Raw genomic sequence first — 26,272 nt, 5'->3', positions numbered from 1 at the left:
TTCTCCCGAAGTTGCCAGGTGGCGATTTGGTCTCACGGGCTTGAGATTCACTTGGCAGGCTTTCGCTTCGCTGTAGAGGGACGGCGATAATTGCATGTTTTCTTACGGTACGATATTATATCAGGATGTCTACCCATCAGGTGAAACCTGGAATTTTCAGGGAATTTGCCAGCTCTAGAATAATTCAAGAGAAAAATAAAACGGGAACTTTTTCTTGAGTTGCTTTGAATCGGGGAGACCGGTACCTGCAGTGGTTATGGTTTAGCTAGAAGCTAAACCATAACCATGCCAGAAGGAAGCGAGATATTCAACTGAACCTACGCCATCACAAATAATCGTGTCTTTTTCTGATTATTATGGGCTGGCATATTAACTTAGTGAGCTACAAGTCATTTTTTGTTTCTTTCTTGTACCTGAACCTCCAATGTCTAAATCATCTTCTTTTTTCCCTTTATTTCTTGTGCCTGAACCTCCAGTGTCTTAAGACTGCCAGGGAATTTTGATGAATAGTGTAAGGGTGAATTTAAAAAGACCAGGTAAATTCGAAAGTGCTAACGTAGTAGCGACCCTATATGTATGATATATAATTTTGCCTTTCAAGTTATATTTGTACAATGGCTTTTTGACAGTAGGAAATGATGATTCTGCAAAACGATTACTGTGTGTGAAAAGACAGTACTAAGGAGTGATAATCATGTATGCACCATGCAGACAGAAGAGCCGCTGGAGCAGGCAATCCAATTTCTGCGGCCACTGCAACAGCTGGGTGCCCAGCGGCTGGAGACTCACCTGCTGGCGTTTGAAATCTACCTTCGCAAGAACCGACCCCTGCTTATGCTGCAGTCCATCAAGCGGGCTTTCCGCCTCGACCCTCAGTGCCCCCGTCTGCATGCACACATGTGCACTTTCCACAGCCTTGGTACGTGCATGACAAGGACACACACTAGTATTGCACACTTTCACAGGTCTTAGAAAGCATTTTTTCACCCTGAAACTGGCTAGTGTTGTAATGTCGCAGTGCTACAGTTTGTAACACTTCCCACAAAGATGAGGTCAACTCATCAAACTTAGTTTGCCAGAACCTATGGCAACTGAAACCTACCAAAAGCTTTGCGGTTGAGTTTTTTATTATTGGCACATAGTTTGACACTTGCCTATCTATGCATTAGAAAAGGCACACATGTTGTAAACCACATGCAACCCTCTTGGGCTGCATGTTTGACATTTTGATGGTCAACCTTTATATGTTTCTAAAGCACTCGAGTTGTCGCTGTCCATGTCCTTATGCAAAGAAATAAATATTTGTGCACCAGTGTGATAGAACACATTACAAAGGTTGACAGAATGCAGCCAGTGACATGCTGGCATGATACGAGGAACACCAGTAAAAATGCCATCAGTGACAGTCATGTCATGTGTGCAAATGTGCCGTGCAATCAGTGAGCAGCTGTCAATGTAACCACTGGTGCATATACAGTTGAGCCCGTTTGTAACGAACCTGAGCGTTACGTGGCATCTGTTCGTTATACGCCGAAGTTTGTAGTAAGTGGACGACAGCTTTAAAAAAAGGAAAGTGGCTAGTCAAAACACAAAATTTATTTATTTGCAAAGAAGTTCATGATGCTCCTCTGTTTCTGCCATCAGATCCAATGAGGGTGGTCTCCAGTTTATCTAAAGCAGAAGCGTGCTCTACGCCCTTGGCATACACAAGTTTCCTGAGGCTCTCTATGTAGCCCATTGTTACAGGCACACTTATGGGTGCTGGCTCCGAAGTTTCATAGTCATCCAATTCCTCCATGTCGCTCTCTGCCCATACTTCACAAGTGATGCCCTCGTCCGTGCATGGTTCCGCAATATCAGTCTTCAGCAGAAATACTGTATTTACTCGCATAAATATCGCACTCGTGTAATGATCGCACCCCTGAATTTTGTCATCACAATTCGATTTTTTTTCTTTCCCGTGTAATGATTGCACCCTGAACTTGTCACAGCGATATGTTGTGTGTCAAGTCTAGCTAATGATGATCGCACTTACCATCTGTCGAATGCTACGTGAACGACTCTTGAAGACATACCATGTGGTCTGCACGCACCCAACATTCCTAAGCAGTTGCCCCATTTCATTTCTTTCATCACTTTCCACATTCCCATAAAAAAAAAAGCTACAACCAAACTTCCCTCGGCTGTATTATTTGTAGGCTTCATAATGGTTTTGGTCAACAACAACATAAAGGGCTACTTTCGATACTTCTTATCTGCACTCGTGGGCACGCAACAAATCGCGAGCGGCAACGATAGTGGCCACGTTTACACTGATATATGATACATTGATACATACACCAATACTTGTAACGCAGCTAAGATACTCGCCCACCCTTAGTGGAAATGTGCCATATTAGGATAGCAGTGAAAACAAATGCCGCAGTTTCCGCAGCATGCCCGCCATGTGTTTCTATGTCACTGGCAGCTAAGCGCACCCATCTCTGTTTCTGTCCCCTGAAAGTGGACATGGCTACGTTATTGTTGCAAACTTGCCGATATTAACGATATTATTCATTACTGATACGGTAGAAACTGTTTCAATGCGCGTAATGTATTCACTAGAAGAAAAATAATCGCGTTCGACGCGTTCGGCTTGCTCCGCTGGCCACCATTCTTGTTTTGGTGTCTTGCACTGACAGTGGCAGCCGCCTGCTTGTCATCCCGCTGCAAATGCGGGATGAAAAAAGAAAATGTTTCTTTTCGTGGGAAATTTAACCAGCGTAATGATCGTACCCCTGAATTGGCGTCAATTTTTTTTACAAAATGAGTGCAATCATTATGCGAGTAAATACGGTAAAGTCATCCCAATCAGTGTCGTAGCCACCCATGTCGGAGTCGACGCGCTGCCACAAATTGCCGCCGGACCAATCATCTTCGGAAGCATCAGGATGGCACCAGGCACTGTGTCAATGAAGCTGGCCTTGCGTAAACGGTTCCGCATGCAAGCGGTCGTCACCTCTGCCCAGGCCACTTTGCCATCTCAACGGCTGAATACAGTGAAACTCGACTTGGCAAGTTGGCGGCTGGGTGGTGAACAGCGATGAGCAAGCGCTCCACAATGCGGCGCCTATATGATGCCTTAGCACGTATTATGCCCAAATCAATCAGGTGCACTTTTGAAGTGGTATTGGGCGGCTGGAAAGGTATAGTAACTGCTGTCAGAGAAGTTCGCACATTGTGCGCTAAGCAGTTGTCGAGCACAAGCAGCATGCGCCTTCCTTGCCTCTGCATGTCACGGTCAAACTCGCCCTGCTTCTCTGCGAATAAATTGCACGTCATCCACGCCTTAGTATTGTGCCCGTAGCACACAGGTACACAGCTCCGAAAGCAAGGCAGCTTTGATTTTCCGATTACAAAGGGCACGCGCCGGTCGCACCGAAGTGCTGTAACACACACTTTACTGTGTTTGTCTCCAGCACATGAGTTGCCTTTCATGGCATGTGTCTTGTCTGGCAGCATCATCCAATAAAATAATGCAGGTTCGTCTGTATTATACAAGTCCTGCTCCGTATAGCTTGCAGTAATGGCTCGGTTTCTTGCAAGCTTACCAGTAAGCTATCACAAAAGGTCTGATGAAGAAACGCCAATGTATGAAAGCCTCTAACCCTATAGCTAGAATAGAACTGTCAGAACTTTCAGAGTTAATCAACAAGCGTAAGACAGCTGACATAAGGAAGTATAATATGGATAGAATTGAACATGCCCTCAGGAACGGAGGAAGCCTAAAAGCAGTGAAGAAGAAACTAGCAATCTTTTCCATGTTCTATAGAATCGTTCAGATGTTTGATTCTTCTTCACCAACTCGCAGTTTTTAGTACCTTGAGAAACTGTCTTCAAAATTGCTCGCTTCGTTGCCATGTTCAGCGCTTTTCGTTTCGTGACCGCTGCAGGCATGGCATTCCCGTCCGCCATCCTGAATTACAAGTCGTGCCTGACTAGAACGAAGCGCGGAAGCGATGAAGCATGGAGACTAGTGTGGAGAGGCCTGCGTCGCGGTAATGGCCAGAAAGCAAAAACCTTCTGAACCTTAGCCGTCGCCTTAGCGTGCGCGCCGAGACAGCGGAGGTAGTCACTATTTTGCATTGGGGCGGCAGGTTTACACCGTCCGTTTGCTGTAACCGTTAGGCAGGGCTCAAAGATGTTCGTTATACATGCAATTTTATGCCATTTAATGTATATTTGACGATCGCACGGCCCTCATTCGTTTTAAGTAAACGTCTTAAGTGGGGCCGTTATATGTGGGCTCGGCTTACCACTGGACAAGACAATGGCATAGCTTTAGTTGGTTCCGTCTTCACAAGGTCTGCGAAAAGTCAAGTCTGTTTGCCCACTGCCTTTTGCAGTCTCCCAAAGGAAGGACCTCCCAGGGCCTATTGTGACTGTGCTGGAGAAAGAGATGGCTGAACTGTACCAGTCAAAGAATGCACAGCAGCTGAATGAAGAGTTCCTGGCTCAGCATTCACGCTCATTCCCACACTTGCTTGAAGGTGTGTGTGTAGCACCACAATTATTTTCTTGCTCATTGTCCACTTTTCTAGACCTTGTGTATTCCTGTTTGAAGCTTCCAGCTTGTCTTAGCATGTTATTATACCTTGCCTTCATTAGGCTGCCGCATGATGTACTTCCTGGACACATCCACACAGAAGCAAGCTCTTCAGATGGTGACATCACTAAACAATGACTTGGAAGGAGTCACTATTGAGGTGAGGTGTACTGTCTTTCAGTACGCATTGTTTTCTTTTTCCCCTTTTATCCTTCTGACTAGTGTAACATTGTATAGATTGCATGAAAAACCAACTTAAAAGCAAAGAAGTATTTCATGGCTAGAATGCGGCAGAAGAAAAACATGCGTTCTAAGTGTTAAAAAAGTAATTCGTTTATTGCAAGTTAGTTGCAGCTGGCAAGGAAGTAAGTTCTATTGCCCCTATGGCACTTTGTGAACGTTTGGCCCTAGCCTCACAGTGCAACATACTTTTTCCCACAACCTGTCAAGGTACTGCATGAAATAATTTTTCGTGCTGTCTTTCGATTTATGAAATTCTGCGCTCGTTCTTGCACAGAACTGCTTGCGAACACTTGAGTGCCTGACCAAGGGAGACATGGGTTCATGTGAAGCGGAGCTGGCACTTTTCCGTGCTGCTTGCCACGAGCGCTTTCCTTTGGCCACCGCATTCCGACCACCACAGTCGACAGTCAATCACGTACGGCCAGAAGAATGACCCCGGGGTCTCCGGCCGTGCCATGCAAGTCCCCCCCTCATCCAGTGCCTCTGCTAGGCGTGGTCCACAGGCACAGGCGAAGACGACCTCCTCTGCTCTCCGTGTGGCACCAGGCCCAGCCCACACACAGTGAGAGAGGAAAACTACCACCGTCGTAGAAATCATCTTCAAACTTGCTCCTCTCGACCATGGCACCATATGTGGCTGTGAGTGTTTGGTGTCATCGGACGATGCTAAAAGCGCCGAAGCTGCAGAATAAAAGGACGGTTTCCTTTTCAGACTCTGAACACCAAGGGTGGGATTGTTCAAGTGTTTAGGACGGGGTATACATGTTTTTTGGTTATTTTCTCCTTGGCAGTGAAAAATGGACTGTACTGTGGCATGCCGGAACAAAGGACCCCTTGCTGGGTGTATGTCTTAGGTACCACCGACACTGTCATGGCTCAGTGCGATGGTCTACCTCTGGTATGAACAGGTGTGCTGAACAGTCTGCCTTGTGTGCTGCGACGTCAGGAGGTCCATAGTGGGACAGTTGTGTGGGCAAGCAGCAGCCTGTGGGAAAAGAGACAGCATCTGTGACTGCTGTTAAATATTGGAGCTATTCGTGAGACGTCCATTGGCATGGACGTCAAAACAGTTTGAATTGGTGTACCAGTAGAGACGTGTTACATTGAATCAGATGTACCTTTTCTGCAGTGAGATTTCATTTATGACAACAGCAGAGAGTGACTTTACTTTTTAGCAATGTTTGGAGAAGCACTTCAGTTGCAAAAGCAATATTAGAAATGCAGTAAAATCTTTTCCTAGTGATGCAACGCTGGGTTACGGATATCGGCAGCAATAGAATTTCCTTGGTAATGTTCTTGTAAAAATTATATTGATCTTAGTCTTCAAAAGGCTGTAACATTGTCGGCCATAGCTGTTGGTGTGTGTTGGCGCATTCACTGGAATGCATGTCTTTATATCGGTGGGTCATGACAGCAGCTGGACGTTTTTAATTGGAAACCAAAGTATACCTGTCTAGTGGCTTTGGGAGTGGCACATTGTGGGCCCTCTGTGTTTCCCTTGTTTTAGGAAAGAATCGCAGGTACACTGTGGAACAGTTGAGCAAACAAGGTAGGTTGCTAGATAATGCAGCAAAAGTGCTTGACAAGAAAAGTGTATAAGCCGACTTCGTGTTTACAGTGAAAAGTAGCACAGACTGCCTGCTTATGGCACATTCTGTGGATCTGTGTGGTATGAAGCTGGTGCTGGTGCACTTGCATTCCCTGAATGCACACGACAACACTTGAAGGAAACTGTGTGCCGTCAGTATGCTTGAGGACATGCCCGTTCACGAAAGTCCAGCCTCACTGGACACTTGGAGACGCCTTTTGTACAACGCTTGCGCCCACACAACATGCGGTCGCACGAAGGTCATGTATAACGACATCCAGTTGAAGTCTGTCCTTGCGATTGCGAGGTCTGTTATTGGCTGCAACCTAGGGACCTTTTGTCCCTGAGTCATCGCCTAGTTGATTTCCTTGAGTTTTGACTCATCCGCGTTCTTGTTCCTTCTTTATTTTTTTTTTCTACGCGAAGAGTGATTGGTGCCGTGTTTGAAATAAAAAAAATATGCTGCAATGACACATGCCTTTGTCAGTGTCTTATGCAGGCACATAGTAGTCACCTGCACATGATCACTTTTGTTTTGAAGCAGTTGAAGGAGGATCCTTGCGAGCCCTTACTCTGGCAAACTGAGGCAGGTGCACCAGTGTGAGAGCTGCATTAGCCATAATGCTTTGTGTTGCAGGCGGCCATGCGACCAAAAACCTTGCAAAATGCAACCTAGAAGCTTGGGGATGAGTTAGAATTGAGGCGCCTGAAATTAGTGAAACACTGGTTTAGTATGTTGTTAAAACAGTGTAGCAGCAGAAAAAGATAGACGATCAAAATGAGGAGGACTGGACACCTATGTAGTAAGAGCGCTCATGGGAGGGCTGAAGAAAGTGGCAGTGCCCCGCCACATTTAATGGATGTGTCAATCGAGAGGATGCATTATAGGCCATTGTAACAGTGCAAGGATGCAATCCAGATCCAGTTGAAGAAGCACAGGAAATTTCAATCTGTCGTATTTTGGGACGGTCTGTTGTTGGACGCCCTATAGTTCTTGATCAATGTTTCATTAAAAATTGACAGGGACCTCTTTAGAGCTATGCAAATTTGTGCAAAAATTTTTGTCAGCTGGGGATTTGAACTTGCCATCTGATCATTCCGAACCCAGCATCTTGCCATTGCACCACGCCGAACTTTTTTTTTTCTTTGTTTCTTGGAATTATGAAGTGCCATTCGAAAACTGTTACACTTGGACACACATGAAAAACAAATGCACACATGCTGCGCAGTCCAATGAAAGAACACTCGTCTAGATGCGAAATGCATTCGGGAATGGGATCAAACGTAGCGACCACACTACGCACTTGAGCAGCCTCTTGAAAAAAAGACCTTGTCGAGCAAGATGGCTCGGCATGTCTGTCGATCATTTGGCTTTTCCGTAATGAATAAAGTCCTGATAACATAAACGAATTGTGTTTGTACATGTACATTTTGGCCATGTCAACAGTAAGAATCTGCGCTGGTGTTTACAACGTTGAGAGCGATGGGTGCGCTTTCACTGTGCCACTTCAACTGGTGCCTCTCTAGGAGAGCAAAAGTGTTGTTACCATAGACAAGTACTCCATGAAGTGTCAGAACATCGGTATTGCTTTATGATATCTATATCAGTTAAGGAATTCCGAAATAGACGACACTGACCGGGGACACTGTTAGGGCCGTTGCTGCTAATTTCGACAGCTGTCTCTAGTTCTTTACACTTTTGAGCGCGCATATAGTTAGTCTGCTCAGTGCAAAATAGTTGCCTAATCATTTGTGAATAAGTGCTCATTCAGATAGCGTGCCGGTTTCTCGGGGCAGCCCTTGTGCCAGAAAAATTCGGAGGACGCTTAAGCTTCGCCATCAAGAGGAACGCGATAACATTCAAAGAACCCCGACTGTGTTTCACGCTTCCCGGCAACGAGCGTACGTGACCGTGATGTTTACCGGGAACCGCTGGCCGCAAACGCTATGCACGAAGGCGTTCTTTGTCGTAGAAACGCGGCATCATGCGTGGGCCGCGATGCGGCGTAGGTGACTGCCATCTGGAAGTGTTGCCAGGAACCGGGCGCGCCGCTCCGTGGCCCCCGAGACACTCGCACACGCATTCGCGTAGTAGAATCGTGTATAGTCAAATTGCAATCCGATGCTATCATGTCTAGCTTGTAAGCCGTACTTTACGATTTTTCTACGTATTTTAGCTTGAGAAATTCAGTTAGTTCAGCAAGTTCTTTGCGCCACATGGAGGGCCTGGGTATATATATGGGTGGGTCGGAAATCGTTTTGCCGAAACGACGCGGGACGTCGACGCCTAAGGTCCCTCGACGCCGCATTATATACAAGACTGATTTATTCGCCATCACGATTAGTTAGGAACATGGGCAAGAAGCCCACACAGCGCGGCTTGACAAAGGCCCATGTTCCCTCTAAATACAGGCTATACTTGTACAGATTTACGCAAAAAAAAGGCATTACAGCGATTACTAATACAAAAAACAAGTATAGTTAACGACTCAGTTAACGTCTGTATGCACGTGTAACGAGTGGCGGCCAGAAAAAATGCCAATTGCGTTTAACTTTTCTTTTTGTTTCATTATTTCCTCGAGAGACGGCTCGCCGCGACCCTGACAGATCTTCGGAACCATATACCCGTGATATGGGTTAGATAAGGTGGAAAATAAAATAATGCGAGACAGCGTCCGTCATCAAACCCTGCAATAACCCTTAAACTCATAGGCACTATGACTGTTACCCGTTAACTCGTCTGGTTTTTCTCTACTTGTACAGCTCTTTTCGTGCAAAATCGCCAACTCGAAACAAGAGTCGCAAAGATTTGAGAAATTAAGCGATCTACTAAGGAAGAGAGCCAAGGCAACAGCCAAACAGGAAGGAAAAGCGAAAATTAACAAATTTACCCGTTGTCTATGAAAATATTTATGGATCAATTTTATGGATCATGTTTTTATTTAAAAAGGAAGTAGAGAAGAGGCCGCCCGATGTGAAGGACAATTCCGTGTTTTCTGAATGACGCTTCTACAGTTATCATTCGAGCCGCCTAACGTAGCCACTTCTCTGCTGTGCTTATGTAGGTGTTTTTCTAACCTTCCGCGGTGGGTGCAGTACGTGTAGAATCGCAGCTTCCTACGCCATACGCGGTTGTACGCGACTGACGTCCACGCATCGTTAGGCAACTTCCCAAATAACAATACGAGTCGGTTGTGGCACTCGTTAGAGCAGTAAGCGAGGGATCCAAAAGAACTATGATTGTTTCGCAAATATATTTTTCTGTATAATCTGTAGTGCGGGACGCGCGCGCGGCTGGAAATCAGCAGAAAGAAGCGAGTGATGCGTCCCTGAAGAACAAGCAACAGCTAACTTTATTTAGGTGTTCGTTCAGCCTCTACGGCTCGGTTGCATACCCTCGCACCACTTCCCTTTCCCGCACACTCCGCGATAATATTTTAACGAGTCAAAAAGGGTGTCTGGGTGCTGCTGTGCGGCCGCCACATCACTTCCCCTCCTAGTGAGTTAGCGAACGTTCATAGAACGATTTAAACTGTTCACAAGTCCATACGACGGGGCGCCCTGGAGACTCGTCCACTGCGTGGCCTTGTGACTTGGCGTGGTTGGACCAGTAGAGCCTTTGAGGGTGGTGTCAGAGATGACGGCGCATGTGAAACGGTGTCTTCTTCAATGTGCGCTGGCTTCAGCCCATCGAGTGATACCACTTCGTGACGACCGCGCGTCGATAGTGAACTGCTTCTCACCTCGACGCAGCACTTGGGATGGCCCGTTATACGGTGGTTGGAGTGGCCGATGAACTGCGTCGTGGCGCACAAACACGTGTGTGCACGAAGCCAGTTCTGATGGTACGTACACCGCGCGTGGCGCTGCCCGTCGCGGTGGAGTAGTGCGAAGGTTTTCCATTATGTCTCGTAGCCTAAGCGCGTAGGCTGCGGTGGCTGTACAACCACCTTGCGGGCTGCCCGTGAAGAATTCTCCTGGAAGGCGCAATGTCGTTCCGTAGACCAGTTCGGCCGCGCTGCAGCCGATGTCTGTCTTGACAGCCGTCCGGATTCCCAAGAGGATGAGTGGTAGTGCCTCCATCCAGTTGCGCTCTTCTTTTGCGGCGAGCGCAGATATGAGCTGGCGGTGGAAACGTTCCGTTGCTAATCGGGTGGTAGGCGGTTGTTCTGATGCGAGAAGCACCAATGAAACGCGTAATGCTGGCGAAAAGTGATGATTCGAACTGCCTTCCACGGTCCGTTGTTATTATAGATGGTGCACCGAAACGAGCAACCCAGTGGTGCAAGAAGGCGCGGGCAACCGTGTCAGCTGCGATATCCACTATAGGTATGGCCTCCGCCCAGCGCGTAAATCTGTCAATGCACGTCAGCAAATAGGCATTCTCATGGCAAGGCGGCAGAGTTCCGACAATGTCGAAGTGTACGTGGTCGAAACGCGCGTCTGGAGGAGCGAACGTCGCCAACGGGGTCACGGTATTTCGATGAATTTTGGCACGCTGACACGGTATGCATCCTCTTGCCCAGCAACGCACGTCTCGGTTGATACCAGGCCAGATGAACCTTGCTGTGAGCAACTTTTGCGTAGCTTTGATTCCAGGATGCGATAGCTTGTGAACAGAAAGGAAAATGCGGCGACGTAGATTGGCAGGCACGAAGGGGCGTGGGTTGCCCGTGGAGGTGTCGCAGCAAATCTGGTCGCCTGATCCCGGAATCTGCATCCACTGTAGCTTGAAGGCCGTTTTTGTTGTTAGGAGGCTTTTTAGCTTTTAGTCTTCTCTTTGGGCTGCCGTCAGCGCGTCGAAGTTAACTCCTTCTGGAGCGTTGACGACGCTACGCGACAGGGCGTCGGCAACGACGTTGTCGCTCCCTTTTACGTGGCGGACGTCTGTCGTGAACTCGGAGATGCATGCCAGTTGCCGAAGTTCACGGGCCGTGTGCGTGCCACCGTCCGAACGCATAGAGCGGAGAGCATAGGTCAGCGGCTTATGGTCGGTTAAAATGAAGAACTCGACTCTTTCCAAGAAATGCCGGAAGTTGCGTATACTCGAGGAGACGTACGGACAGCAGTTCGCGCCCGAATGTGTTGTAGCGGCGCTCAATAGGTGTCAGCTTCCTCGAGAAGAATGCAGTTGGGTGCCATGTGCAGTCGCTCAGCTGTTGCAACACGGCGCCGATGGCTGTCTGAGGCATCGACCATTAAACACTGGGAAATTCCTGGCCATGGGTATGCCAGGAGAGCCGCATTTGCCAAGGCCTGCTTGCTTTGGTTGAAAGCCCTTTTCGCTTCTTCGCACCAAGGCAGGTCATTCAAAGATCCTTGCGTTGCCTTGAGCAGTCCGTGAAGCGGTTGTATGATATGGGCACATTTAGGCACAAAGCGGCGGTAGAAGTTTAGCAATCCGAGAAATTCACGCAGTTGGCGCTTCGTGGTTGGCAATGGAAAATCTTGTATGGCCTGCACTGTAGATGAGTGTGGCCTTACTCCCGAGCTCGAAATGATGTGGCCCAGAAGTGATAACTCAGGCACGCTGAGTTCACTCTAGGCCGCATTGACGACAACGCCGTGCTCAGATAGGCGCCGAAAAACAATCCGCAGGTGCTCTTCATGTTCTTCTGGGGTGGTGCTCGCGATAAGCAAGTCGTCCAGGTAGGCGTGACAAAAACTGAGGTCCCGTAGAACACCGTCGATAAACCTTCGGAACGTTTGACCCGCGTTGCGAAGACCGAATGGCATGCGCAGGAATTCGAATAGACCAAAGGGTGTAGTGATAGCAGTCTTGGGCACGTCTTCCGGTGAAGCAGGTATTTGGTGGTATGCCCGCACGAGATCAATTTTTGAAAAAAGTTTGGCCCCATGCAGACCTGCCAGTATGTCGTGAATATGTGGCACGGGGTACCTGTCGGGCGTTGCGACACTGTTCAGCGCTCGATAGTCCCCGCAAGGACGCCAGTCACCCGATGATCGCTTAGGAACAATGTGAAGGGGAGATGCCCACTGGAAGAAGGTTGAATGATACCCAACTCCAGCACATGGTCGAATTCCTGTCGTGCCACCACCAGTTTCTCAGGCGACAATCGACGTGGTCGAGCGTCAACCGGTGGTCCAGTAGTAGTAATGTGGTGAAACACGTTGTGTTTTACGGGGGATCCCACTTGACGCTGGTGTGTCAGGTCAAAAAATTCGCTCAGTATGGAAGTGAAACGAACAGGGCCTGCTGGCTTGATAAGCGTAGGGCTGAGCGGCGTATGTCTTGAAGGCTTGCCTTTTACATCGCTTTGTGACACAGGGTCGTGTAACCACCGGTTACGCACGTCGACTAACAGTCCGAAGTGGCGCAGAAAATCCACCCCGAACATGGCGAATTTCACGTCGGCGACTATGAAAATCCATCGTAGCTAGCCTTCTCTGCAGGCCCAGACTGTCGGTTAGAGAGCGGTTTCCATACGTGGCGATGGCCGTGTTGTTGCCTGTTTGCAAAGGCGATGTGTTCCGGCGCTTTCGGTCCGCGGGCGATGCTGGAAGTACACTCACTTCGGCGCCTGTGTCGACTAGGAAGCGGAAACCGCTGTTGCGGCCGGTTAGGAAAAAGACTGATGAGCGACGTTCTTGCATGGCAGAAACGCTGGTCACCCTCAGCGCCTGCCCGGGGCGTTTCCCGAGAGCTCGCAGGGTGGTACGCATTTGCGTGCAGCGTTGCCGAACTTGCGATGGTACCAACATAGTTTTTGGGGTTTCATCGGCGACTGCGGAGCACTCTGACTGGTTGACCGTGACGCGGTATGGAGTGCGGCCACGGAATCCACGAGACGCGAGATTTCGTTCTTCATCTCTTGAAGCTGCTCATGTGGAGACGGTTTGCTTGTGACGGCCGCGACAGATGTGGGAGCTACCGCCATGAGCTTGTCGGCTAACTCGGCCAGCTTGGATAGATCGTTCTCATTTGAGGCAGTCACGACCATTCTGACGTTCGGGGGGATAATCTGTAGAAATATTTCTCGGAGCAGCAGGCTGTCAAGACCATCCACTTTGCTGCCAAATAATTGCTTCATATGGCGCAGCAGCTGGCTTGGCGTCCTGTCGCTGAGGTTGGCTTCGTGAAGAAGCTGTTGTAGCCGCTAGCTTTCGGGGGGCATGATCCTGCGAATGACTGTTGCCTTCAACGCCTCGTAAATGTTGTCTGCTGGTGGGGAAAGTAACAGGTCTCGAATTTCGCTAGCGGTTGATGGGGGCAGACTGCTCACCACATAATGGTATTTCGTGGAATCTGCTGTGATGCGCCATGCAGCGAATTGTGATTCCACTTGAATGAACTACAATGCAGAGTCCGCAGTCCAAAACGGAGGCAGTTTGACGTCGACGCCGGAGAGTGTCGGAATGTCGGTGCCTTGAGGTGTGTCCATAGCACTTGCTGCTCGTCCGGGTTAAAGCCCCTCCATACACGTTTCCGCCGACCAGGTTAAGTACCGCCAACCTACCTTCCTCCTCCACGCGCCTCTCCCACTCACCCCCTTAGCTTCCGGCGTCAAGCGGAACTTACGTACTGCAGCTTCCTGTTCCGAGTGGAAGTGACGCTATGCTTTTTTTTTTTTTTTGGTTTCTTTAGCGTTGTTTACTTTCGCGTTGATGGAGAGGCTTTAATTGCACCAGCTGCGGTTTAAACTGTGAATGCGATTCCATCCAAGAACCACTGCCTATTGTAATCAGCGATCTGATCGCGTTCGCTGCTTCGCATCAACCTGCGACGGGTTGTGCCACGAGAGACAACGTACAGTGGAATGTAGTGCCTGTGCGCTTGGAGACCACTGCCATTATTCGTGCATTTGGAAAACAGCGACCGCGAACTACTGAATACAACAGCTTGTCCCCTTTGCATTCTTCTCATGGTAAATGCCACAGCTCTGCTAAGCACGCGCGGGCGTCTCACCATCGTCTAACAGCAGTCAAAGCGGAAATTCCCGCAGCGCAACTCCAGGAAGCGGAAATGCCGGAACCGGAAATCTTGAAAGCGGAAATGCCGGAACCGGATTTGGTGTGAGGAGAAAAGGCCGCGCACAACAAAGGTTGTCGCTACTTAAGAAAGCGGCGGTGGTGCGTGGATGGAGGGGTTTTAGTCCGGGTCACCAATGTAGTGCGGGACGCGAGCGCGGCTGGAAATCAGCAGAAAGAAACGAGTGATGCGTCCCTGAAGAACAAGCAACAACTAACTTTATTTAGGTGTTCGTTCAGCCAATTCAGCCTCTACGGCTCGGTTACACACCATCGCACCGCTTCCCTTTCCCGCACACTCTGCGATATTTTATCGAGTCAAAAAGGGGAAAGGGTGTCTGGCTGCTGCCGTGCGACCGTGAGGCCGCCACAAATTCTTCCAGAGCTAATTCAAAAAGACGCTACTATAGTCGAATACAACTTAAGTCTGCAATGAAGCCCCGCCCATGCCCTCATAACCGCCAGCCACTGTTCCTCCGCGAGGCTGCAAATAATTCGTACTGCACTTCTTCTGTTACCCAAATATGGCGGTAACTAAAAATATATTATTATTAGCGCGTAATCTTATACCTTTTCCCTCGCCTATTATGGCGGAATGGCGAATACCTAATTCTTTATTGAACTGAAATAACATGCTTGCTTCGCTGCAACTATTTGTTGTGAAGTTTCACTTCAGTTAGCAGTGAAGTTTCATGAATAAAGCGGGTTCAGCAGGTGCAGACTTTTGAAGAGCGAAATGCTCAGACGCCATACATTTTGTCCATGTCTGTTGTACACCTCATTCCTTCCGCCGATGAAAGACTCTTCAAGAACAGCAGACGCTCCGGAGGTATCAAGTACGGCGCCATTTGGAAAGGCCGCATCCCGACGATTTTGTTTGCTTCTGTGATTGGTTGGCGGAGTAACACAACACCGCGCGGTCCATGTGCCTTTGTTGCCAACTGCCGTTTTTTTAAGTTCTATTCTACTACTTTATTTTGCACTTTCGCTTCTTTACTTGTTCGTGGCAGTGTTCTTCCTGCGCTTCTTTCCTGCGCGAGTCCATTTGACGTGGCTCTTTGTTTGCCAAGTAAATGAGAGGGGTATCGCACAGGCCGTATCTGTAAAACACAGCTTATTTCATTTCTCTGTTGTGGGTTTACGCGTCTTTATGGCGAATGGTGGGCGTTATTCACATTTGTACTAGTAAAGGTACCCTCCCTCATTTGCATAGAAAAGTTACCTTGGGTTGCCCCCCCCCCCCCCCCCCCCGAAAATAAATCCTGGGTACGTGCCTGGCGGCATCATAAACAAAAGCAGTTCGCTTCTACATACATGGCGTCTAAAATACCCCACTCATCCCAAGCCACACCGTACATTTCGCGAAAACATCCGATTTCCAACCATCCCCCCATTTCCTGGTTTTATTTGCTGCACCTTAAGTATAGACGGGCAACTGCGCGTTTCCAGCAGAACTTGGCTTCAACCGACACGATAGTACGCTACGTGTACACAGAGGTGGCCGCAACACAGGATCTCAACCAGACCATACAGGACGCTCGCGAAATTCCTTCTACTCGCACTCAAGACAAATGCGTGGGGGCAAATGCCGTTTTCAGTCGCTTAGCAGAGAGAATTTTCGAGTTACAAGTTCCATGTGTTTGGGCTCCTTGGCGTTATCTCTTGCGCGTTCTGCCGGCGCAAGCAACACACTGCCGGCCGTGTTATCACTCTCGGCAATCGCTTGTCGCGTTTTCGACAAGCGTGAGTGCCGAAAGAAGGTGTATGCTGTTGGAGGGCCATGAAAAGCGTCACAAACTTTTCCCGCTAAGATTCAGTACTTGCCAGACTAGCTTTGCCACCACGGCCGAGCTGTTTTTCGTTGCGTCACGACAGGAGCGGCGAGTGTGCCTCAAAATTATCCCGAAATGTAACAAAATTAATTACTGTCATGTAAGGGGTCAGAGAAAGCCTCACGAACTTGTCCCATAAGATTCAGTACACGCGAAAAAGCTGCATCACACGGCCAAGCTGCTTTTCGCTAACTGCGTCACAACGCCAGGCGCGGCGCGAACGCGCTCAAAAACTTCCCAAATTTGTTGCAATAATGTGTGTCTCACAGAAAGCATCGCAAGCATCTCCCAGTGCGAGTCATTAACTCAAATTAACTGCGGCAGGGCCGCTGAGCTGACTTTCGCTAACTGCGTCACAAGTCTAGATTCCGTGCCGTAAGCCTAATTGCTCGAAATGCGTCGCAGACTGTCAAACAAAATTTCTCGCTTTGCCGTATAGTCGAATAGTGCATTGGTGCCATGCCCTAGTGCAGAAGGAACGCAAAAATACGCCGGGAGCCCCCCCCCCCCCCCCCCAAAAAAAAAACAAAAAAACAAAGAAAAACAGGCTAAATCCAAAGAAAGAAAAACAGGCAGACAGGTCCCCGAACAGGCTGTTATGATCCATCTGTCCAGTGTGAAAAACGTTCAGACATGCGTTCCCATGACGAGATAATTGCTCTCTTCCCCGAAAAACCGTCACCCCTTTACGCCCGGAGCAGACACAAAGGGAAGGGCGAAGAGAAGACTCGAGGGGCAGGAACTCGTCGACTGCAGAGCCTGACGAAGGCGCTGATACGTCCACAGTTTCCCCAGAGAGAGAGAGAGAGAAATAACGTTTATTTGCACCCGCAAAAAGAGCCCCGAGGAGTCAAGAGTCTTCCTGTCTTTTCGGCCTGCTCCTCCCCTTTCAGCTGGCTGATGCTCCTTGGAGCTCAGCGGTGTCCAGGGCCATGCGGATGACTTCTCTTTGGTCATCTTCCTTCGAGCTGGTCATTAAGGTCTCCCAGGATTGTCTGTCCCTATCTGGTTTATTGTATCTAGGAAATGTCAATATTATGTGGATCATGTCCGCCTTTGCCCCGCAGTGTTTGCAATTCATGTTCTTAATGCTATCGTGCCATCTCTTCAGAATGTAGGGGTTGCAGATCACCCCCGCTTGGAGTTGTTTCCATGTTATCTCTTCTTGCTTACTTAGTTTCTTATGCGCCTCTGGCAGTGTTTTCCTTCCCATTCTATAATAATCGAGAATTTCGCTGTAAGTGTTTATGCCTTCTTCTTTTTGTAGGGGCTCCCTGGCTGTAGAGGCTGCATTGGTGTACCGGTAAATAAGCTCTCGGGCCAATGCGTGCGCTTTCTAGTTGCCGGGCAAGCCTTCGTGGGCAGGAGTCCATATAAGGTTTACTAATTCTTCTGGAATTGGTCCTTTCTCCAATATGTTGAGCGCCTCTTTGGAGATTCTCCCTGCGGTATAATTCCTGATAGCTGTTTTGGAATCTGACACTATGATTTTGACCCCTTTTTGAGTCAAAGCTAGGGCTATGGCCACCTCCTCTGCAACCTCCACTCGGTTTTGCGGGGTACTGCAGCTCTTTGAGTTCTCACCGTTAGCCTGTGTCGTCACTGAGACAAAACCTGGTCTGCTTTCATATTCTGCTGCATCCGTGTAGAACACCCCTTCCTTTTTATCTAGTGATTTTTGTAACGCTTTAACCCTGTCTTTCCTCCTGTCCTGGTGGTGACTGGGATGCATATTCTTCGGGAGTGGTGGTATGCGTATCCTGTCTCTGATTTGTGACGGGATGGCTCCCGTGTTTCTTACTTTGTTGTTAGTTTTGTATCCTAGTTTCTCTAGAATTCTCAGGCCACCTCTGCTTCGCATTAGTCTCTGTTGCTGGGAGACTAGTGTGGCTTCGATCAACTCTTCTAGGGTGTTTGAAATACCCATGTTTAGTATCCTCTGCGTAGATGTGCATGGTGGCAGGTTTAGGGCTGTTTTAACTCCTTTCCTAATGAGGATTTCAATTTTGTTTTTCTCGACCCTTGTTAGTTTAAGGTACGGTGTTGCGTATGTGATCTTGCTGATCGCGAAGGACTGTACTATCCTTAATAGGTTAGCCTCCCTCATGCCTGCCTTCTTGTTGGCGATTCTTCGGAGTAGGCGGCATGTTTGGCTTACGCTCATTTCAAGCTTTCTAATCGTTTCCGTATTTCTTTCATTATCCTGAATGTGCATGCCTAGCACTCGTATAGCTTTTACGTTTGGAATCGCGTGAGTTTTCAGTGAGTTTTATCCCGTGGTTAGAAATTTTCTTTCGCATTTTCTGTGGACTGATGAAGAGAGCCTCCGACTTCGTAGCTGAACATTTAAGTCCGGCTTTTTCTAAGTGCTCTTCAATTATATTGATTGCCTTTTGCAGCGTTTCTTCTATGTGGGCGTCACTGCCTCTATTTATCCATAGGGTGATGTCGTTCGCATAGATCGCATGTTCTAGGCCCTGTAAGCCCTTAAGTTTGTGCGGGAGTCCCATCATTACTATGTTAAAGAGAGTGGGTGAGAGCACAGAGCCCTGCGGTGTCCCCTTATTACTGAGCTCTATCCCTTTCTCCTCGTTACCCCCTAGACTGACCGTTACTGTTCTGTCAGTCAGAAAGTCCTTTATATACTCATAGGTACGTCTCCCTACGTTTAGGCTATTCAATTGTTCTAAGATTGCCTTGTGGTCTACGTTGTCAAATGCTTTGGCCACGTCTAAGCCAACGATGGCTTTCGTGTCCTTCGTTTGGTGGACGTTAATTTGCTCTTTAAGCTGTAGCATGACATCGCACGCAGATAGGTGTGCTCTGAAGCATATCATTGTGTCAGGGTACATGTCTTGGTCTTTCAAGTATCTGCAGATTCTATATTGTATCACGTGTTCCCTTAGTTTCCCGACGCATGACGTGAGGGATATTGGTCTGAGGTTTTCCCCAAGTTTTCCAAGACATCGACTACCACAAGAACGCCAGGGTTTATTAAGGCCATCCTGGGCCCCGTGTTAATTAGAACCGCTCGAGACTCGGATATAGTCACAACCATGTATCAATGAAGTGAATGCATCCTTTCTACTTTTTTTTTCATCACGATGCCCGCCTTCTTCGTCGTTTCCTGATTCTTGCGGTGAAGGCAAACTTCACCCGGTCGAGATCGTATCAAGGACAACGCTCACATGCGTAGCCTGCCACGCTCGCTTCGGCGGCCCGTCTGACGCATGACACATGCATCTGGCGCGTTATTGGCCTGTCGCTAGGTAAAGCAAGTAATAGGATAGACAGGGGGGCTAGTTGGTAATGCATTATAATAAATACTTAGAGCGCTAAAAACACAAAGGACGTAGAAAAAGAAATAAACACCACACGCGATGAGCGCGGGCGGTGTGTTTCTTTTTCTATGTCCTTTGTGTTTTTAGCGCTCTAAATTCTTGTTATAAAGAAAAGTAAGTCGCAAAATATAACTCCATTTATACGGACATATCTTTAGTTTTGCCGGGAGGAGGAGGAATAAACTTTTATTGTGCAACCAGCACTTTATGATGGCCGGGCCTAAGCCCTTTATGAAGGGACGTCGAGGGCTTGCCTCGCCGCCGCCTCACGGGCGTGCTGGGTCGCCCAGGTTTGGTCGTCGAGGGCGGAGCTCCGCAGAGCCTCATGCAACCTCGACGAGAGAGTCGTGGTGTTAGTCTGTGTGTACTGTGCTGGGCACTCCCACAGCATATGCGGAAGTGTAGACGTCTGGAAATATAAGGTGGAGGCGGGCGGGTGAAGGGTACGTGTTTGTTTGTATAGCAGACGCAGGGTGGTAGCCTGCGCCCGGCTGAGCTTGGGGTGAGGCGGGAAGAAGGTTCGGCGAATGAGGCAAAACGCCTTAACGAGATCGTTATAAGTTGTCAGATTGTCCCTGGTGTCCAACTCATCTCCAGTGACTGCGGCGTGGTTGACTAGGCCTCGCGCAATGGAGTGGGTGACCTCGTTGAGATTGGGGAGGTGTGGGTGGACAGGTCCCGCATGGGCCGGGATCCATGTTAGGGAGATTGTGCTGTCTTTAGAGTGTGGTGCCTGGCAGAGGATGCGAAGAGCTTGGGGAGAAATACGGCCTTTGCTGAAGTTAGTGACGGCTGAGCGAGAGTCACACACGATGGTGTGACAGGTGGGTTCTAAAGTGGCCAGGGTGATGGCCACTTCTTCAGCCGTCTCGGCAGTGGGGGTAGTGACGCTGGAGGCGTGGTGTAGGACTCCATCGCGTGTGGCGACGGCCACAAATCGTGTGCCATGGGAATATTGGGCTGCATCAACAAATGTGACGCCATATACGTGAGCAAGGGCTTTTATGATAGCTCCAGCCCGAGCTTGGCGTTGGGCCCTGTTATATTCAGGGTGCATGTTTCTAGGGATAGGGTCTATGTAGATCCAGCTACGGATGTCGGTCGGGATCGGTTGTTTGGGGCCCTGTTGCTGATGGTAGGTGAAGACAAGCGTGGATAGAATAAAGCGTCTCGTTTTAGTAAGGGTGAGCCGTTCAAGCTGAGAGCGTTGTTGGGCTTCAATGAGATCGGAAAGGTTTTTGTGAACTCCCAGTTGGTTGAAGAGTTCAGTGCTGGTGCAATGCGGGAGGCCAAGTGCTTGCTTGTAGACCCCTCGTATGAGGGTGTCGAGCTTGTTTTGCTCAGCCCGGTACCAGTTGAGGTACGCAGCAATGTAGGTAATGTGACATATGACAAAGGATTGGACGAGACGGAGAAGACTTTCTTCTTTGAGTGCCCCTCGTCGGTTAGAGATGCGTTTAAGAAGTCGTAGGGTGTTTTGAGATTGGGCACAGAGAGAGAGAGAGAAGGGAACAAGGAAAGGCAGGGAGGTTAACCAGACTGAGTCCAGTTTGCTACCCTATACGTGGGGAGGGGAATGGGGAGTGAAAGAGAGAGAGAGAGAACTTAGGTGTAGGCTTAGGATTGGGCACAGATCTTGTTGAGAGCCAAGGCGTTGGAGGCGTTGGTAGAGATGGTGAGATCGAGGACCCGGATGCTAGGGACGTGTGGGACAGGACTGCCATCTTGAACGCGTAGGGTAATGGCGTCACACGGTCAGTGATCAGATTGGTGTTTGGGAGGGCGACCCCGCTGAATGAGCTTGTAGAGCAGAAGCTCCTATTTAGCCGGCGAACAGCGCAGTCCGGTCCCTTGGAGATAGGCTTCAACAGTGTCAATCGCCGTTTGGAGGGCTGACTCCAATTGACCATCATTGCCTCGGTACGACCAGATGGTGATGTCGTCGGCGTAGATGGTATGGTTGATATTGTCGACTTGTAGTTGCTGGGCAAGGCCAATCATGACTAAGTTAAAAAGCATGGGAGAGATAACTGAACCTTGCGGGGTGCCTTTGCTGCGAAGGGGAAGCTGGTCTTATCGTAAATCCCCGGCCGAGAGGGTGGCCGTGCGATTGGAGAGAAAGTCACGAATGTAATTGTAGGCTCGCTCTCCCAGGTGGAGGTGGGAGACCTGGTCAAGGATAGCTGCATGGGAAATGTTATCAAAGGCTTGAGTGAGGTCGAATCCGAGGATGGCTTTCATGTTACGGGAACGATCGTTTAACACTTGATGTTTGAGCTGCAACATAGCGTCTTGAGTAGAAAGGTGAGGGCGAAATCCAATGATGGTGTGGGGATAGAGAGAGTTGTCTTCGAGGTGACTGTTGATGCGTGCTAAGAAGGCGTGTTCCATCACCTTGCCTACGCATGAAGTGAGGGATACGGGCCTTAGGTTATTGAGGCTAGATGGTTTGCCAGGCTTTGGGATTAGGATAACGTTGGAAGTCTTCCAGGCAGCTGGAAGGGCGCCACTGCGCCAGAAATCGTTGATGCAGTCAGTCAGATGGGACACGGACTCGTCATCGAGATTGCGAAGGGTTTTGTTAGTGACCCCGTCTGGCCCTGGAGCAGAACGACCGTTAAGCTTGGGAAGAGCAGCATATATTTCAGGTACGCTGAAATCGGCGTCTAGTGTAAGGTGGCGATTACTGATGTAATTGCTGTGTGGACTGACTTGTCCTCTGGAGATATATCTGGTGCAGAGGTAGTCAAGCACCTGTTGTGGACCTTGCTTAAGGGTCTCCGTATAAAAAAGTATTAAAAAAAAATAAATCAGTGTTAACTTGATTGCAAATTCTTTTTTTTTTCGATGCTCGCGGCAGCAAACGGTCGGCATCAATACTAACGTGACGTATTTCCGGTTAATAGCTTTCCCCGATTGTCACCTCTTGTTAAAATCCTTTCCCTATGGCGGGATGTTCTGCGACACGGGGCCCTTAACGCTATCGCGTTAATATTGCCACCAGAGCGAGACAGATTTTCACCCAGCTTTGTGGAACAACCCAAAACTTCCCTTCAACTTGGCAAAGCTTCTGCAATATTTCTGGGAAACTAACTAATGTGTCAGTGTAAAAGCACGAGTAAGTCGACAGGCCTGTGTGCTACACCTTACAAAATAAAACAAAACAGAAACGCAGTCGTTCCCGCAGATGCTATGGTTTCGATCCAAGGTCGATTTTGAGGAGGCCGGTAGGGCTAGTGCTGGTGCCTCGTCGCCACGGCACAATTACGATTGGCCACGGCGACTTTAAACCGATGTCGGTGCTATCAGCATTGCCGGATTCAGAGCACGCACCATCGAATACCGCGTGACGGAAGAAGAGTTTCTGCCGACGTCCCTGCGTGTTACACGTCGGGGACGTCCACGTATCGCGCCATGGCGCCTACAGCGTCGTCGACTCCTTCGAAGGCCCAAGTCTTCGATGTTCTTGCCCCTATGGGAAATGGTCCCGAGACCGTCGTCGACACGACGGGCTCATCTGAGCTCCACTGCGTTCAGCACATGGGAGGCCTCAACTGCCAAGTCACCGTCAAAAGCATGGCTTATATGACTCTAATCGTCCATGCTGGCTGCCTTGTCATCGGTAGCGAGCGTTGTCCTGTCGTTCCCGTCGGCCCGCAGGTCACCAACGTAACCTGCCTCTTCTTGCCGTCCTTCGTTCCGAACGAAGTCCTCGTCCAGGCACTATCACCATACGGCAAGGTGTGTCTGTCAACGCTGGTCTTATTATGAGCGGACGACGTGGCGTACTCACGGGCACCCGCTTCGTTCGGATGGAAATGAGCACCACAACCCCGGTCTCCAATTACCTGCGAGTCTCTGGTCATCGTGTGACGTTTGACTGCCGCAGCTTGCAACGCGTGTGTCGTCGATGCGGCTCCAGCGACCACTACCGCGCATAGTGCACCGCAGCGTTCTGTCTTCGCAGCGTGAGCTATGGAGGTGTTACCAACGCCTCATCGCAGCGTCGTCTTTGTCAGCTGATGCTTGGCGATGCAGACGTTATCCTTGTGCACACCCTGAAGTCCTGTGCTTTGCAAGAAACTCACTTTTTAGACAGCCGAATGCATTCGGTTCTGCGGCCTCAAGAGCACTTCCTGTTATGTCGCCTCCCACACGTGATTATTAGCTCTTTGTATCGCATTTTGAAAACATGGCGCGTAGTACTATGTGAATGGATCATGGTAAGGTAGAAATGCTTAGTTGGCTGCCTCAGGTTCCACCTGAGGTCGCTGAACGTCTTTATGCACGACCGTCAGCTGACGAGGTGGAGACAGTATTATCTTGAATGAAACGTACGTGGCTCGGCCCAGGACCGGACGGATTACCCGTTGAGTTTTATCTAACATTCTGGGTAGATATTGGGGCCACTTTTGTGTCTGTTATCAGCCGCTGCTTTGAGAACTTTGAATTTTTTCACGACAGTCGCATTTTGTTGATACCTAAGCATGATCTAGTTCGTCCAGAGGAACGGAGGCCATTCACGCTTCTCAACGTTGACTACAAGACCTTCACAGCTCTTGTCACTCAACGCTTGAGAAGCTTGATGCCTTCCCTAATAGGACACCATCAGGCATGCTCAGTCCTTGGCAGATGAGATACATAGTCTCTCGTTCGTTACGCGTGATATAATGACATACACGCAGACCAGGTCAGCACGCGGTCTCTTAGTTTCACTACATCAAGAAAAGGCGTTCGATCGCCTTGAAGATAGCTACATATTTAATGTACTGAACTCGTTCGGATTTTCGTCAAATTTTGTTGAACTTATTAGGAATGCCTATTCAAATATCCGAAGTACGTTGTTTCTTGATGGTTGTGAAAGTGAACCATTTCCCATTACTCGTGGTGTTCGTTAAGGGTGCCTTCTACCCCCAGTACTCTTTGTGCTCATCCTTGAGCCATTTCTGCGTTCGGTTCTGAGATACCCGTACGTGTGCGGTCTCCCACTAGTAGCAGTGTTGTGAAGGTAACAGCCTTCGCCGATGACATCACATTGTATCTCAGGAATGAAGATAGCTTATCCCGTAGCCTTTGAATTTTCACTGAGTACGGAAATATGTAAGGTGCTGCGCTAATTTTCTCAAGATGTCGTTATTTGTTCATGGTTCACCGCATACACACCCATGTCCCCTTTTCCGTCTTCAAAAGAACGATTCTCTTCGTATTTTAGGCCTTAATTACACGTATGATGGCATATCAGACTGTGCGTGGCTCTCAATTCTTGAAGATGTAAGGTGAAGTATTCAGGATGTTCAAGGGTATGATTTACCCCTATTGGAAAGAAGGTACTTTTAGCACAGTCTGTATTTTGCGGCCGAGCGTGGTACGTTTGACACGTTGTACAGCCAGCATTACGGGTTACTAGGTCCTTGCTATCCCTTCTTGGTTCCTTCTTCTGACCGGGCAGTACAGAACCGGTTTGTCGCGCGGTGCTTGGGCAACCACGCCCTCGTGCTGGGTTTGCGTTCCCATCCGTGTTGGTCCGCTGCCGACTGCTTGCTCTGCGATTTCTGCTCCGCCTGTTACAGCATGATCAGTGCCCGTGCGTGAACTGGCCTGCTATTTCCTTGACACAAAAATTAGTTGCATGCTACCGGGCGTACATTTAAATCGTGGACCAAAAGTGTTAAACGCACCTGCATTTTACTCTACGGCCGTGGCACTTTATCGCCACGTACAACAGGTATGTCCTGATGTATACATCAGGACTATATATGTTCTCGAAAACCGTGTTGTGGATATAATATCAGCCTTATTGCTTCCTCTAATTCCCTCAGCGCGCCGCGCACGCTCCAATAATGTGTCGTGGGGTGCGATAACGTCATCATTCTGCTTGGTCACCTACGCGACTTCATGTGGCATCTAGGGTGGCAAGTGCACGCAACGCGTGACAGGCTAGAGCGGTGGGGCATAGTCCCATTTTCGCTGTGCCCATTTTCACTTCTATTGCCCCCTTCAGGAATACAATAAACATGTGCTGCTACAATGTGTCGTTGCCAGGGCATTTTGGAGGGCCGTGTATGCTGGTTTCCTTGGCCTTGGAGTTAAGCGCTTTATTACATCTGGTCGCTGCTCACGTAGCCGCTTCGCGCGACTTTTAATTGTTGCGAGGGCGTTTGGTCTATGGCCTAACCGGTGCGATGCAGTTGCCGTGGAACATCGTCGTCGCGCTCTCTTTCCATTTCTGGAGAAGCTCTACTCTCGTTTCTGTCAGAGGAGTTATTCTTCCTTCGGGAAGAAGAGTTCCTTCGACAGTGGTCATGCCGTTTCCTGTCGGTAGCTAATGGACGCGTATGGCTTAATTTTCGACCAGCCTGGTTCTTGTAGGCAGACCATGAGAAGTTAATTGAATGTGCATAAAATGTAGGTGCCCGTGATTTCTGTGTGTGCGTGCTCTCATATACATGATCATTTTTGCATATACATATCTCGTAACATCACTAGCAATTACGTAAAGTGTCTCTGTCACATCATCATTGTACATAACCATTGTGTACACTGTATATATTGAACATCATTTTATGTATGTGACAATTAGATTATGTGGAACTGTGTGCTTCCGTTGGTCTATGTGGTCATATGCTAGTGAGTGAGGACTCGGACACCACTTTGAAAACGTACCGTGCATACAATGCTTCGTACTTTGTATATG

General features: G+C 48.8%; 1 protein-coding gene across 1 annotated transcript in view; it reads left to right on the top strand.

Annotated features, from left to right (window-relative positions):
* The window catches only part of Naa15-16 (N-alpha-acetyltransferase 15/16), a 116,444-nt gene extending 109,557 nt beyond the window's left edge, over positions 1-6,887 (top strand). The window contains exons 18-21 of the mRNA XM_050182720.3: positions 712-919; positions 4,386-4,529; positions 4,648-4,745; positions 5,103-6,887. Of these exons, the coding sequence (XP_050038677.1) occupies positions 712-919; positions 4,386-4,529; positions 4,648-4,745; positions 5,103-5,261 (609 nt within the window). The 3' untranslated portion in view covers positions 5,262-6,887. The remainder of the gene's footprint in view (positions 1-711; positions 920-4,385; positions 4,530-4,647; positions 4,746-5,102) is intronic.
* The last annotated feature ends 19,385 nt before the right edge of the window (positions 6,888-26,272 follow it).

This window comes from Dermacentor andersoni, chromosome 4 (genome assembly GCF_023375885.2).
Source record: "Dermacentor andersoni chromosome 4, qqDerAnde1_hic_scaffold, whole genome shotgun sequence".
Classification (NCBI taxonomy): Eukaryota; Metazoa; Arthropoda; class Arachnida; order Ixodida; family Ixodidae; genus Dermacentor; species Dermacentor andersoni.
This window is presented reverse-complemented; position numbering and strand designations above follow the sequence as displayed.